Source organism: Marmota marmota, unplaced genomic scaffold, assembly GCF_001458135.2.
Source record: "Marmota marmota marmota unplaced genomic scaffold, marMar, whole genome shotgun sequence".
Classification (NCBI taxonomy): Eukaryota; Metazoa; Chordata; class Mammalia; order Rodentia; family Sciuridae; genus Marmota; species Marmota marmota.
Genome location: NW_026003318.1, coordinates 722,238 through 737,751, shown reverse-complemented (window position 1 = coordinate 737,751; position 15,514 = coordinate 722,238). Strand labels below are relative to the sequence as shown.

General features: G+C 47.1%; 1 protein-coding gene across 1 annotated transcript; it reads left to right on the top strand.

Moving 5' to 3' along the window:
* The first annotated feature begins 5,723 nt into the window (after positions 1–5,723).
* On the top strand, positions 5,724–7,163 carry LOC107160354 (olfactory receptor 2T27). The gene has a single exon (XM_015507033.2). The coding sequence runs from the start codon at positions 5,724–5,726 to the stop codon at positions 6,675–6,677; it is 954 nt and encodes a 317-aa protein (XP_015362519.1). The 3' UTR covers positions 6,678–7,163.
* The last annotated feature ends 8,351 nt before the right edge of the window (positions 7,164–15,514 follow it).

The following is a 15,514-nucleotide window of genomic DNA, read 5'->3' as shown; positions in this document are numbered from 1 at the left end:
ACCAAAAAAAAAAAAAAAAAAAAGAATGATGGTGGCCAGCATCCTGCCCTAACCCTCACAGTGCTCTGAGGCACACCATTTCCTCTTCGTAGTAGATGAGGTCATTGACAAACACGTGTTCAAAGCAACCCTCACTACTGGGATCCTAGGCCAGCAGCCTGTCGGGGATCCAACAACAAGGTCCAGACACTCGCCCCAGTAATCAAGCAGAAAAGGTCATGGGAAACCCAGAAAGAACTCCATTTAATAGGCTGTGCTGGGAGGGACATGCTGGAAGACCTACAAGTGCTGTAGGTAGAAATGGAGGAAGAATCTGGGCAGGGCAAGAGGCCTGCCAAATTAAGCCTCCTAGTCTCATTGGCCTGGTGGATAATTATCCCAGTTCCTGTTCTGAGAAGCACTCCAGAGAAGGGAAAGACAATTTCCACTTGCTGCTCAGGAGTAGGACAAGGCTGAGAACTGCCAGGCACCACCCCAGGGGCCTGATGCTCTCATAGCTGCCGGTGGGATGACCCTGCAGGTCTTGCCTCAGTCTTGAAGTAGAATGAGAAAAATCAGGAGAGTGCAGGTCTAATGAACCTGGCATTACAAGCTTCTGATGAGTGCTCCTTAATGATGAGCAGTTCTGCAAGCAAGCTAAGGTGATGGAGGAGACAGACTCTACTTGGAGGCCGAGATGCCCAGCCTCGTCCTGCTTCCAGTCACCTGTCAGGCATCTGTGGGCCTGAGGGTCAGTGCCTTGAGCACATGCAGCTTCTTTAAGCCCCTGTCATGCCACTGAGTGGCAGATTTGAGCCCAGCTCTATGCTCTTAGTCCTTGCTCTGTGTGACAGTGTTACGCAGCAATTTGGCTTCACTCAGAGTGAGCCAAGTACCTTATTTCCATCTTCCAAAGTGCTGTGTTAGATTAGCTTGACTGGCCCTGCTCCCTACAGAGTGACTTCCCACTGTCCTGATATTTCTCAGTGCCATTGTCCCACATGTGCAGCCCCCCAGCCTCTTCTGAAGAAGCTATCTGCACCTGTGATGAGGATCCAGGACAAGTACACCCATCACAAATTCCTATTCCACCTGTACATGTTCTCTCACCAATAACACTGTGATTAACAACCAAACACAAAAACATTCATGCACTGTGACTATCACCAGTACTATTTGACATTTACACGTATGGGCCAAAAAAACATGGAGCTGGATGTATATTCTCAGATCATCCTCATAACAATTCAGAGAAGTTCAAATTTTATTATCTGCTAAACTGAAGCACAAAGAAGTTAGATAATTCCTCAAGTTCACGGAAGTGCAGAGCTGAGACTCACACCCTGGCAGCAGATTCCAAAGCCTGCGTTTTTTCCCCATCATACAATCCTGCCTGCAAAGCTGCAGCAAATCATGCCTTGTAACATGGATGTTGCAGATACCATCCCAAGTAAGTGCTTTGCAATGCTGATAGCTTCCTAATGTATAAGACATGAAGATCAATGCCAAGCAAATGCTTAAGTGATGGCCTGAAATGCAGCATCTTTTTTTGTGTGTGTATGTGGTGCTGAGAATTGAACCAGGGCCTTGTACATGCAAGGCAAGCACTGTACCAACTGAGCCATATCCCCAGCACCGAAATGCAGTATCTTTGACAAGACAGTACTGCCTTCGCAAGTTTGGATTTTCCTTGAAGAGAAGAATGCATATAGATTGGGAATGTGAAAAAGGAAAGAAACTTCCAAAGCAATGCCACAAAAAAAGTCAAGGAAAAGAAGCAATTTAGTTTGAATTTCAGGGACCCACAACCCAAATTATATGGGGACAATTTAATTATTGTAATTCCATATAAATTGAAAGGTTTTATTTTCCTTAATTAAAAGAAAAGTAGGGTGAAGAGACTTGTCACATTTATGTGCACTGTGTAATTGTAGTCTAGGGACAAAGATACCCATAGGGATGAGCATTCTGATGACATACTCCTTCCAGATGGGACCACTGGTCCACACCATGATGCAAGCTCTCCTATTTAAGCCCCTCCATCTCTTTGTGTTTTGCAGCCTACATAATGTAGCGCTGTCACAACTTCTGCAAGCCTGCTGTTGGGCACTTAAGACTCAGGCTGTTCTGTCTCCAGGTCATTGATTTGTTTGCCTGTCCTTGTCTATTTTAAAAGTCTATGAGACTGCCTACCCTTGTGCCAAAAGGACATCACTCCAGGCCAGGCCACTGCACCTTTTCACTCTGACTCTGCAGCCGCTCCCGCCTGCAGCGTCTCCTGCCTCCTGTTCCTCTCTGCTCTGCTTCTTTTCACAGCACGGAACGTCTTTAGGTTGGAAGATCTGTGTTCTGCCTCTCATGCTCCCACGTGCTTCATGCAAAGAAAAGCTAAACAATCACATTTACTAGTTTAAGATTCTTCTCTGAACAGCAGGTACTTGATCTTCAGATTCGGGTCATCAGACTTGAGGAAGCTACAGTGTAAGGTAAGTAACTTTGAGAACTCCATATCCATCAATCACAGGCTGCTTTAATTATGAGACTCTGGACTTAGTGGAAAGTTGATTAAAACCAGGGAAACCCTGGGTAATACTGAGGTTGCTATGTCTCAGCATCCTAATTATAGATGTTTATGAATCAGTGTGACTCAAAAATTCTACCTTCTGACCTCATTTCTTATGTCAGCTGACATGAGGGTCTCGCTTATATACTGCGTGTGTCAGAATGTTGATGACTTTCTGCTCAGGAAAATCCTTGGCAGATATATTTCAATGTAAAGACTCAAGAGAGTTTTCATCATTGGAACCAAGTGCTCAATTGTATGATTTAAAATGTTTACAGGGAGAGGAGTTTGTCTGATTGTCTACACTCTTCCACTTCCTCAGGCCATTCATGTCTCTAAAGGTGGTTTAGTTACACAGCCCTCTGCATTGACTCCAGGGAAGTGTGGCCCCTCACTTTCCTATCTGGTACTCGGGGCGAGGCTGCTGGGTGGTGAGAGGCTTGCCAGACATCAGGAAGCTTATGAATGATGGGGCTGAATTTTTCTGACCCCCACTCTGTTTGAGGTTCATGATATTCCCAGGCCAAACTCCATGGGAAAGCAGATGTCCAGGATAGAAGACAGGGAAGACCTCAGCTCAGGGTTTCTTAAGACTTCACTGCAAAAGTGGCCATGCCTTTGCTCTGGCTTCAGAAGGAAGGATGGTTCCTTGGCTTTGTTGAAATTCCTCCTCCATTCTAAAGATTCCCCAATGGCATTGTTTTATGTCTTTTATGGAACAAGTACAAGTGGACTTCGCATAGAAACACTGTTTGGGGAAACATCATGCCGAGGATTATGGGCTATGGGAGGGTCACTCTTCACCCTGCTTCCCAGGGGACAGCTGTCCTCACATCCTGTCTAGGCCAGCCTTACTGAACTGTCACACACCTTCTGAGTTAGGTGGTCACCAAGGATTGTGTCAGTTCTTCACAGAGAGCAGTTTTTTCACAGGAAAATGACTGCATACAAAAGGGGAAAGACAAAGACACCCAGCTCCCTGCTATTGGATCTGCTGTATTGCAGAGGAGAGCTAGGGACAGACACCAGCAGGGGCTGCCACTGCTGGTGCTCTTTGCCTAAAATCAAATAAAGTCAAAATACAAGTAATGGTTTGGGTAAAGAAGTTGCAACAAATATCACACTTAGAAGAATGCCCTTATTCTATAAAGAGAGCAGGCCAATTTTGAGAAATTCCTAAAAGGGAAAATGTCATGAGCAATTAAATCCCAATATATAGAGAGGGGAAAATATACCCATGAAAACATTCTGAGGTTTCTTAGTCATAAACAAAAATCGAATAAATGACCATCTAGATGCTCTTGCTAAGAGCTAGGCAAGCAGGGAGCCCCGAGTGTTCTCTGTGGTTGGCTGGCATCACTGGTCAGCAGCCCATCTAGCACTTTGATGACGGGATTCTAAAGCCCAATAACCCACCTTCTACCACCTACCCAGAGAAGCAACCTCAAGATACAGTGTTTCGTAAGCAAACTGAGAAGCAATGTGCTTGTCAATCAAACAAGGAGCCCTCGAAAGTGCTTGTCACATCAATCAACCATCATGGTAATCTGAGAAGACACCCCCACATCTATACAGAAAAGGGGTCTTAACTACATATCAGATTGGAAGAATGCTAAAGTTTAAGTTAGGCACAGGGGTGTGGTGCAGTGGTAGAGTGCTTGTATGTTCAATTCATAGCACCACCATAAATAATAAAATAATGGACTAGAATAGAGTAGAATAGCATGAGTTATGCATAGACATAACAATTTTTATACAAGGGAATGGAGTATCCCAGGGGATTCCTTTCCCTTTTCTCATTTCCCATATTCTCCTCAGTGCTCTTATACTCCTTTGTGATGGTTTAAACACAGAACACAGATAACACTGACAGAGAAAGACAAAGATGCTCTTAAAATCTAAGGAATTATGAGCCTCCAATCTCCCTTCCCTTTGTGAGCAAGGCTGGGAAGTCTCCAAGGCCTCATTAGCAAGTTCAGCTCCAGGAATGTTCGTGGTCAGGGCTGGGGACAACACCCTGACAGGAAGGCGCATGTGCCCATTTGTGCTCTTGGGCTTTGACATTCACCATGGACCAATGGCAGTCTCTGTGCCTGGTCTCCACTGACCACCTGCCATTCCCTGGATCTGTAGTGCACTAATGATCGCAGCTCTCCACGGGGCTTGCTCTCATTAAAATGCTGAAGGTCAGCGCAACTTGCTCTCTCTCTCCATCACTTGGAATGCTGCTGAGTGCTTTTCTTTAATTTCCCCAGAGGCTTAAGACAGTGGAGAGAAAGAAGGCAAAATTAGAAAGGGCATACATCAGGAAAACACCTGGAGAGGAGCTCTGCTGGGAACCAACTATGTCTCAGGACAGGGGAAGCTGGACAGAGCACAGGGAGCCAGGCTCCTGGCTCGAGGCCGGCTGAGGATACACTTTTCATGATTGACATCCATCCGTGGTGGCTGTGGCCAACTGCACANTGTTATATCATAATTGCTGAGTTTATTCACTTCACAGGTGAGTAAGTTGTCTGCTAATAACCCATAGTTTTCTGCTGAAAGGGGAAGATAATAACCCTGATCCTCAGCATTACTTCCCCCTTGACAGCCTTTCTCTGCTGACCTCTGGATTGCCCCTCACAGTGAGGGCTCTGTGTTCACACTTCAGCAGAGACTTTGCCTTCCAACACTGAGCACCTGATAAACACGTCAAGCATCGAGTTTTACAGTGTGCAAACCTTCAAGAACCTGCAAACCAGGTGGAGCCCACGTGGCCGTCTCCCCGTGGACAGCACACATGCTGACTTGTGGCTTTGACCCTGCAGTGTGAGGACCAAAGCCTGGTGCAGGGTAGGGCTGGGCTGGCCACTCTTTTCACGTCCACTCTGCCTTGTCCAGCAGGACGGCTCCTCTCCAGATAGGACGGTGCTTGAGAGACAGAGGATGAATGTCCTTAAACAAAAGCAGATGGGCTTGCTGCCTCAGGACCTCTAACTTAGCAAGGCCAGGCCGCTGGGCGGGCATCCTGCTCCTGAGTGGATGATGCTGTAATGGGACAAGACACCTGCCCAGCCTGTTCCAAGATTCGTGAGGTCAGAAGCCTGAGCCTGGATCTGGGTGTGGCCACGCCATGATGCTCTAAGCCCACCTGTACTTCTCCAGCTTGAGTCCCACCCTCTGTGCAGCCTGCAGCGCTATGGAGTGGGGCAACAGCTCCCTGTACGCTGACTTTGTCCTCCTGGGGTTGTTCAGTGGCAGCCGCTTCCCCTGGCTGCTCTTTTCCCTCATTCTCCTGGTCTTCGTGATCTCCATCGCCAGCAACACCACCATGATCCTGCTCATCCGCGCCGACCCCCGGCTGCACACCCCCATGTACTTCCTGCTCAGCCAGCTCTCCCTCATGGACATCCTGTACATCTCCACCATCGTGCCCAAGATGCTGCTGGACCAGGCCGCCAGCCAGAGGGTCATCTCCTTTGCAGGGTGCACTGCCCAGCACTTCCTCTACCTGACCTTGGCAGGGGCAGAGTTCTTCCTCCTAGGACTCATGTCCTACGACCGCTACGTGGCCATCTGCCAACCTCTGCGCTACCCTGTGCTGATGAGCCGCAGGGTCTGCCTGCTGATCGTGGTGGCCACCTGGCTGGGAGGGTCTGCAGACGGTTTCCTGCTCACCCCAGTCACCATGCAGTTCCCTTTCTGTGCCTCTCGGGCAATCAACCACTTTTTCTGTGAGGTCCCCGCCCTTCTGAAGCTCTCCTGCAGGGACACCTCAGCCTATGAGACAGCCATGTATGTGTGCTGCATCCTGATGCTTCTCATCCCCTTCTCCGTCATCTCGGCCTCTTACACCAGGATTCTCATTGCTGTTTACAGGATGAGTGAGGCAAAGGGCAGGCGGAAGGCCGTGGCCACCTGCTCCTCTCACATGGTGGTGGTCAGCCTCTTCTACGGGGCCGCCATGTACACCTACGTGCTGCCCCACTCTTACCACACCCCTGAGCAGGACAAGGCAGTGTCTGCCTTCTACACCATCCTCACGCCCATGCTCAACCCGCTCATCTACAGCCTGAGGAACAAGGATGTCACAGGAGCCCTGCAGAGGGCTCTGGGGAAGTGTTTGGCCTCAAGAAAGGTAACTGCTTTCTAAAGATATTGCATTTGCTGTTAAAGCTTTGAAAATAAGGATAGAAGACCTCATCATCACCTTTGAATTTGAGTATTCTCTGCCTGGAAACTTAAAAGTCACCCACATGCCAGAAACTGTGCGGAATTCCTGGTATTTGGCATGAGGGTGTGAACAGTGACCCATTGGGGGTGGAGTGGGAATACAGTGGAGGTTGCAGTAGCCCCCACACACACTTGCTTTTCACAATTGTGCGTTCCCCTGGACTCACAGGGGCCTGGTCCTACCCACACTCTGTTCTGGCGAAGGGGCTGCTGCTCCTCTGGCTTTCCAAAGAATTAACTTGTTAAATGCGGTTTTCATTTTATTACAAATATTATTTCAATGTCAACTGATTTCTACAAGTGATTTTTTGTCACTTATAGAAACAGTTCCATAAAGACATCAGTGTTTGTTGGAAAAATTAGTTTTGACTGTACACAATAACTTTTCAGCTGAATTCTGTCAACACAACTTGTAGACACAAAAGTACATGCCAAAATTTTGGAGGACACCAGCACCTGGAGATTTACCTCTATTTTTCCTACTATAGCGTTTTCCTCAAATCATCCTGGAACAATGGATTCAATGACTATAAAAGAGTGATTATGTGGTGTTTGTGAATGTTGATGCTGCCCACATTTCCTGTCCCTCATTGCTGAGATCCTAAAGATATGATTTAATAAAACAAATTGGACAATCTTAAATCATATCTTTTCTTCCACATTTATATTTTATGAGGGCCTATGTGTTTTCTATTTGAGATCCTTGTATGAAGTGATGGGCTCTTCTGAAAGTCACCCCTGGCTCCCCCTTGGAGGGTAATGCACACTGCTCACTCTTTTCTATTTCTGTTCTGGAGCTTAGTGCACTGCACTCAGCCATGCTCATACTCCACCTTGTCCTGACCGTGGCTCTTCTGGCACAGTGGGGAAAGTGTCTCTGTTTCTTGGTGCTCAACTTCCCTGGACTCATTCTGTATAAGTCCTTCATCTTTCCATTTTCCTACTTCCATATTTTGGCACTTACAATTTTATATTTCATCATCTGTGAAGGAAATTATTTGTGTTACAGAGAACAAGATGTATCGGTAAGTGTCCACTTATTTAAATATATGCAGAAAAGTCAGCTGGGAGTTGACGTATTTTAGAAAATCAGGAGCTCCTGCACCCTGGATAGGAGAAGAAGCACCTGGTTATGCAGCTTGGGTGTCATTTTTTGTTTGTTTTGTGCTTCCAAAGAGGACAAGTGGGTGGAAGAGGACTTTGTTTCTCATTGCTAAGCATCTCTAAGTACCCTGTTTTCCCCCAACAACATCCAGGCTGGACTAGAAGTCAGAGTTGACTTTCAGACTCCACCATGTGCTGGTTTCTAGGGCTCCTCGGCCCTGGCCCTATTCTCTTAACTCTATTTCTCCCACCTTAATGTGAAGAGAATGACTTAGATCATGACCAGAAGTTTCAGACATGAGCAACTCTGCTTTCATCATAGAGATGGCAGCTCCATGTCATAGACCTGGTGAAGCTCCAATTAAAGGTGTCGGTTGGACTAGTGAACTTCCTGAAGCCCTGTTTCTCATGATATTAAATAGTTCATTCTAACCAAATTCTTACCACAGAGTGAGAGTTTTGAGGGGAAATTAGTAATTGATGCAAAAACCATTTTGGCTCAAGAACAAAGCATTGTAATAACCTGTCACTCTACAGACAGCACGGAGAAACCAGCCCTCTGCCATACTCCAAAGTGCTCTTCCATCCTGACATACCATCAGAGAAGAGTCCTGTCTGGCCACAGAGGTGATCAATGAGAACTTCTAACCCCAACGTAAGACCTTACATTAAACAGGCAGAGAATGTTTTAAGGACTAGTGTTGGTCAATTGGCCACCAAACTTGCCTGGGATAAATAATAGTCATGGCCTCTCACATACAGTGAGCAGTAGAGAGAGGCAGGAGGTCCTTGGACCTCCCAACTTCAGGAGTTGAAGGAAACATACACTCCAATGGGAAGAAAACTTCTTCACAGGAGGAAAACACCAGACCAAGTCCGTAGGGTTCAACTCCTTCCTTTTCAAGTGGTGAAGCAAGATTGGCCACATACTGCAGGCCTGCCTTCTCACTCAGTCCACCATTTGTAACTTGGTTTTTGAGACAGTGTCAATGCTCAATAATATACATGGATGAAGAACTTGAAGATCAGATTCCTGCCCTCTGCACTGTGAGGTGGCCTCCTGAAGCCACTGAGCAGCAACGGCCATGTGGAGCTGACCAGTGCAGGGACCAGCCCTTCCGGGGTGACAGTGAAGAACAGGAAAAATTACTGAAGAACAGTTGTACATCATATGTTGAAAATCTTTCCTTTAACACAACTGAAAAACAAATTTATGAACTCTTCAGCAAAAGTGGTGACATAAAGAAGATCATTATGGGTCTGTATAAAGTGGGAAAAAAAAGCAGTATGTGGATTCTGTTTTGTGGAATACTATTCAAGAGCAGATGCAAAAAAATGCCATGCAGTATGTAAATGGTACATGTCTGTATGACCGGATCTTTGCAAAGATTGGGATGCGGGCTGGAAGGAGGGCAGGCAGTGTGGACGTATGGACGTGGGCGATCAGGGGCAGGCTCCAGACAGTCCTGTGAACACGATGATGCTGGGAGAGGCAGCTATGGGGAACCGGCACAAAACAGTGAGTGGTAAGAGCCCCATTGGTGCCAGACTCCCCGCACTGCCTGTGAGTCTGCCGAAGAACATCCCCCCTGTCTGAACAATGTCTTCTCTATTGAGCTGGAAGCCTTTACCTGGTTTCCTCTGAAAATCACTAATGGGCAAAAAACAAAAGAATGCTTTTCCTTCTAGTCTTAGGATTGGCCATGTGTCAAGTTACCAGATGATTTTCTGTTACTAGGTCTAAAATTGTGTTCTCTGGGGCTGGGGACGTGGCTCAGAGGTACAATGCCTGCTTCACATGTGCAAGGCCCTGATTCAATCCCAGAAACACCCCCCTACACAAACACACAAAGTGTTCCTTAGCAACAGGTTTGAGCTATAATGTTGATTATCCTGTCAGTCAAAAATGCCACACTTGGGGCTGGGATTGTGGCTCAGTGGCAGAGCACTCACTTAGCATAGGTGGGACCTGGGTTCGATCCTCAGCACCACATAAAAAAAAAAGGCATTGTGTTGTGTCTATCTACACCTAAAAAATAAACATTAAAAAAATGCCACACTTTGTAAATAAAGATGGGAAAATTTGTTTTACCATGTTTGTCTTAAATAGGTTCATGATCTACTTTGGAGCATGGAATGATTATTTTTTAAAATTTAAGTTTGCATGAGATAACGTTTAATAAATGGAATTTTGCTATGTGGTATAGATTTGTTTTCAATTAGCAACAGGTGTTTGACAACTGAATTTGTTTCCTATTTTGAATTCTAATCTGTAAAGAATCAAGGGACCTTCCTAAATAGTTGGACAGAAGTTATATAAACCTCAGATGGTCCCAGGGACATGTCTGCTTCCATTCCTTACATAACAGGAAACTGAATGCAGGGTTTGAAGAGTTATGTACATTTTTCAAAAGATGTTTTAAATAAAGCCAACAAAAAATTTAAAAAATAAAAGCAAGGGTTTGTAATACAGAGAACCTCACATATCCTAGTGGGTGGGGGAAGACACTATTAGTAGGAAATGGAAGGAAATATCAGGAGTTAAGGGATTGCCTTGACATGATGAAGTTTGCTGTAAGGGCCATCAGATTTGTTCTTCCTGTTTTAATTATAATCTTGGGAATAGAATGGATTCTTTTGAATACAGCTTCATGATTGAGAGAATGCTTCACAAAAACAGAGGAAGGCTTCCTAAGGAAAGCCTTAGTAGTCTATCTCAGCTACTTTTATTTCTCCCAAATTGTGCTTACTATGGGTCAAGCCAGGGGAGTCTATTTTGCACTTATAAGGCAAGAGGTGATTTCTGATATTATGTGAGTTTAATTTTCCCTGATATGAAAAAAACACAGGTGAATTATTTTTTCAAAGTATTTTCCAGTAGTTTGTGAAGGTTGGAGCTGAATGAGGACACCTTCCACATTGTAATAAATGTGGGCTTTCTTATTAAATTCCAAACTGTTTGCTTGAATTTTTTTAAAGAGCCATAACAGTTGTTAAGTGCAGAGGAAAAAAACCATTTGCAGACATTTAATCAGGACACGTTATTCATTTTTAGAATCTGTTTTTACACTGTAGTTTGAACTAATACATTTTGTATTCTTGTGTGGAGATGTGGCTCAGTGGTACAGAGCCTTACAGGCCTTACAACCCAAGACTGTGACTCTTATTTGAATTGTGTCTTCTGTGACAGATTTCAATAAAGCTGGACCAACTTATAGAGAAAAAAAAAGACCAGATGCCCTGGGCCACAGCTTCTCCGCCCTGGCCCACCTGCCACCTCTGGGACAGTGACAGCGCATTGTGGCAAATCTCCATCAGTGAACTCCGTTACCCTAACTTCAACTGCTCTCTTTGTTTTGCATCTCTTTATTCTAGCTCCTCCCTTACATTCTTGACTCGCTGCTTCTACCTTCTACCTCTCTTATTTTTCCTCCCCAGGTCAATGGGCAAGATCTGGTGACATCCTATTGTACTCTGTAGAGTGACACATCACACTGGAGGGGTCCATTCAAATCAGTCCAATGGGTAATCGAATAACTCTTTGAATCTATGGATGAAAATTAAAATATTCACTAGAAAAATTGGTTGTAGAATAGCATCCTACAGCTGAAAGTGTATTCTGTTTGCTTGCTTTTTGTCTGTAATAGGGAAGGTTTGCTGGTCACCTTTTTGTTGCTGTGACCGACATACCTGACAGGAACAACTTAGAAGGAGAAGGACTCATTCTGGCTTGTGGTTTCAGAGATCCCAGCCTAGGGTGGAAGGGCGTGACAGAGGAGCGCTGCCCTCAGAGATGAAATGCTGAGGAAGATGAGTCTCTCCCTCCTGCTCTACCATACGGTCTGCTGAAAGTCACGTAACAGGCCGGTCCCAAGCACAGGCATAAATGCCTGACACTCCCGGAGGCCTGGGCATTGGAAAAAGGAAGACCAATATCCAGGTCCTAGAGGGATTCTCAGCAGGGGCCATATTTGCATACAGATGTAAAGATCTGGGCCCAGCCACCCTGTGCTGGACAGGAGCAGGGCAGCAGGAGCAAGGAAGGGGTCACATTGCACTGTACAGGAGCCCCCTCACCACCCCAACCCTGGATCACACCCTGAGCAGGGCCCAGGATTAGCTGAGGAGGGTCCTTTCCTCACCTGAGCTGGAGCAGATGTTTACAGGGTGTATAATCAGAGATGCCCTGAGCCTAAGATGGGCTGCTCAAGGCTGAGCTCTGGATGAGGAAGAAAAATGAGGACACAGTGCCTGCCCCTGCACTGACCAGCATGGCCAGGGTCCCTCTATCCAGGAGAGGAAGGACATAGAGTCATGACCTGAAAATGCCAAAATATTTCAAGTGAAACCCTCAAATTGATGCCCTCTGGACCACAGAGCAGCACCAGGGCCAGTTCCATCCTGGGGTCTGCCCTGCCTTGCTGAGCTCCCCCTGCACCTGCCAGGTGACACTGTGTACTGTGGTCCAAGGTCTTTTCTCTCTTGTTGCTTTATAAACACAGCTGGGAGCTGACGTCCAGTGAAAGGCCCCAAGGTAGGTGCAGTCCACCCAAGGAAAGAGTGGGATATTCTTGGAGTCGCCCTTTCTCATGTGTCTTGGTGGGAAATTACAAGCCTCTTGATCCAGGAGGAATATGGGGGCTGAGGACACGTCCCTCCCACACAGCTGACAGGATGGTGCTGCCATTGGCGTGCCCCTTGGCCCAGTGTCACATGATGAGAGAGGCAGTCCACCCCCCAAGGAAACCTCCATGTCATCTCTCATGTGTGATGTCAGATTTCCATATGAGTTCATTTGAAAATAAGAAACTATTTCCCATCTTACCTAGGCACTAGAGGGGCCTCTTCCTGCAGCAGGGCCCCAGGAGGCCAGGAGGACACGGAGTACCTGTCAGCAAGCACATTGGTGGGGCTGCTCATGAATTCCTCAGGGAGTTGGCTCCTTGTGGACATAGGACCAGAGTGGACGGAGGAGTTTGCTTCACCAGCCTGGACCGAGCTGCTGCTGGGCCACCGTCCTGGGCAGAAGAAGCCTGGAGAGGGAGGGGAGGACAGGAATGGGGCTCAGGTCCTCAGCTGTGCAGCTGATGGACACTCAGGACAGCCTGAAATGTTGAGTCCACAGATGGCGCTCTCCTGTGAGCTGTGCTTTCCTGGATGCTCATGGCTCCCATTCCTCCTGGTGGCCCATACAAAGTTCCTAGTCCAGGGTGAAATTGCTGCTGAGATTGAGAGTTTAAATTCAGATGCCAGTGTTCACTGGTGCCCCATGGAGCCTCCTGAGTCAGAGAGGGGCTTCAGGGAGGTCGTGGAGAGGGGCCCTCAGCACACCTGCAGATGGGGTGAGTGGGAACCGTGTTCCTATAGATGAGCCAGTGCAGAGCCAGAAGAAGAGCAGAGGGCCTGAGTGCCTGGGTGCTGGTGCAGAGGGCCTGGGCTCAGAACAGCCTGGACCTGGGAGGACAAGGCATCTCCATTGCTGGCCCAGGGTCAGCTCCATTTGTTCTTTCTGGCTTGGGGACACTACAGCTTCCTATTTATCCTTTGCCTCTTGGTGTATTTCTTTACATCTTTGTCTTTCTTTACAAACTGTCCAAAGCACCTGCATCCCAATATGCTATCAGTGACCTGGTTTTCCTCATTCAGAAACAAATAATCCACAATCTTCAGAGCCATAGAATACTTTTGATTGATGATATAGTTTCACCCTTTAACTGAAAGAAGACTGATGTCCACAGCCCAGGCGCCTGTCAACAGTTGACTGGATAAAGAAAATGTGGCCTATGACACAATGTGGTTTTATTCAGCCTTAAAAAATAAAATTACAGCATCTTCTGGTAAATGGATGGAATTGGAGAACATCACACTAAGTGAAATAAGTCAGACCCAGAAAGTCAAGGGTCAAATGTTTTCTCCCATGTGCAGAAGCTAGACCAAGTTAAAGGGAAAGGGGGGCAGGGGAACCCCATGAAACAGAGGAGAGATCATTGGAACAGTGGAAGGGGGTTGGTGGGAAGGGAGGGAGGGAAAGGGAGGAATGGTGGGATGAAAAGTAATGCTGTGTTCATATATGAGAACTGTGAATTCCACATTTGTATAGATCTGCAAAGTACCAGTATAAAAATAAATAAATAAATAGAAGGAAGACCAGGAGAAGAGAGGAAGGGAAGCAGGGAGAGGAGGGAATGGAGGGAAAGAAGAAGTACTAGGGACCGACATGAGCAGATCCTATTTCACAGACATATACTAATGTCAAAACAAACCCCACTATCATGTAAGACTATAATGCACTAATAAAAAATTAACATGAAGAGATATCTCCTATGTAAAAAAGAAAAACCATATCTGAGGACCAGAGAAGGACATCCGTGCTGCCCTCCCTCAGGAGAGCCCCAGCCCCCAGCACAGCCGCACAAACTGCTCCTGTCACCTGATTTCTGTGGCTGTGATATGGTTTATGGACATAACACATTCCCTTCTGCAGAGAGCCCCATGGTAGGCTCGCAGGAGCCTGCTCTCTGAGGACTTCTGCCCCAGGCTGCGTCTGTCCACCGGGCTGCACCCTGGGCAGTGACAGTGGCTCCTGGAGTCTGTGGCCCACACCCTGCTGGGCATGTGACTGAGCACAGGTGTGGGGCACCTGAGGGTTGGGTCCCTGGGAGTGGAAGTACCTCTTCCCTCTGGGGACGTTGCAGGAGCCCTGCTCTGAGGGAGGACAGCCTCCTGGACAACAGCCTGACTCGCAGGACAATGGCCCTGCAGCTCTAGTGCTCCTGGACTCCTGGGAAGGTGTTAGAAGGGACAAGCCCAGGCGCCTCCCCCTGGTGGCATGTCCTTGGCCCTCACCTGGCCATCTCCTCCACAAGCTGCTGTGAGGGGCACCGACTGCCTGGGCTCCATGGTCAGGACCCGCAGACCCCCCATCTTGCAAGACCATCATTAAAGCGAAACTTCGCTTCTTGCTGCTCCTGTGTCTCTTAGCCCAGCCTCTGGGCTTGCAGGTGAGCATGCTTCTCACAGTGGGAACATTTACTGGAGGCTATTTTGTATTTTTATTTAGCAATTAATTAATGACAAGCAACAACAGGACTCCTGAGAAAGAGAGTCTCCTTATTAATAGTTTTCAGTCTCTTTTTTTATTATGGAATGCTATGAGCATGGGATGTGCGGGAACAAGGCTCATGCTTACTGACTACCAGATGCACGCAATGGTCCATCCAGGAACAAAGGCACTTTTCAGAGCCCATGAGTCCCCTCCAGTCACCACACCGGCCGCAGGCAGACACAAACCTCGTCATCAACTTTATCTTAAACTAATTTAAATACCAGAAAAGTGACAAACCAACAGAGGGGATTTCCACATAGCCCTCCCCTGTCCTGGCTCCTCCTCTGAGGCATGGCCCACTGTAAGCTGACACTCGCAGCTGACCCTGAAGCTGCCCTGTAAAGCCACCTGCTTGGCAGCTGCCCCTTGGCAGCTCCTGGGTTGATAAGCCGTTCTCTGACCACCTGAATAGGTCATCCTGTATTTGCATCTGCTCTCTGCTCTTCATAAGGCCTCTTGGAACCTGGCCACTGCAACCCTTTCTTAGCCTTCCTGTAGAGCGTGGTGTGTGGACGTGTATGTGTGTAGTGTGACCAGAGTGTCAGACA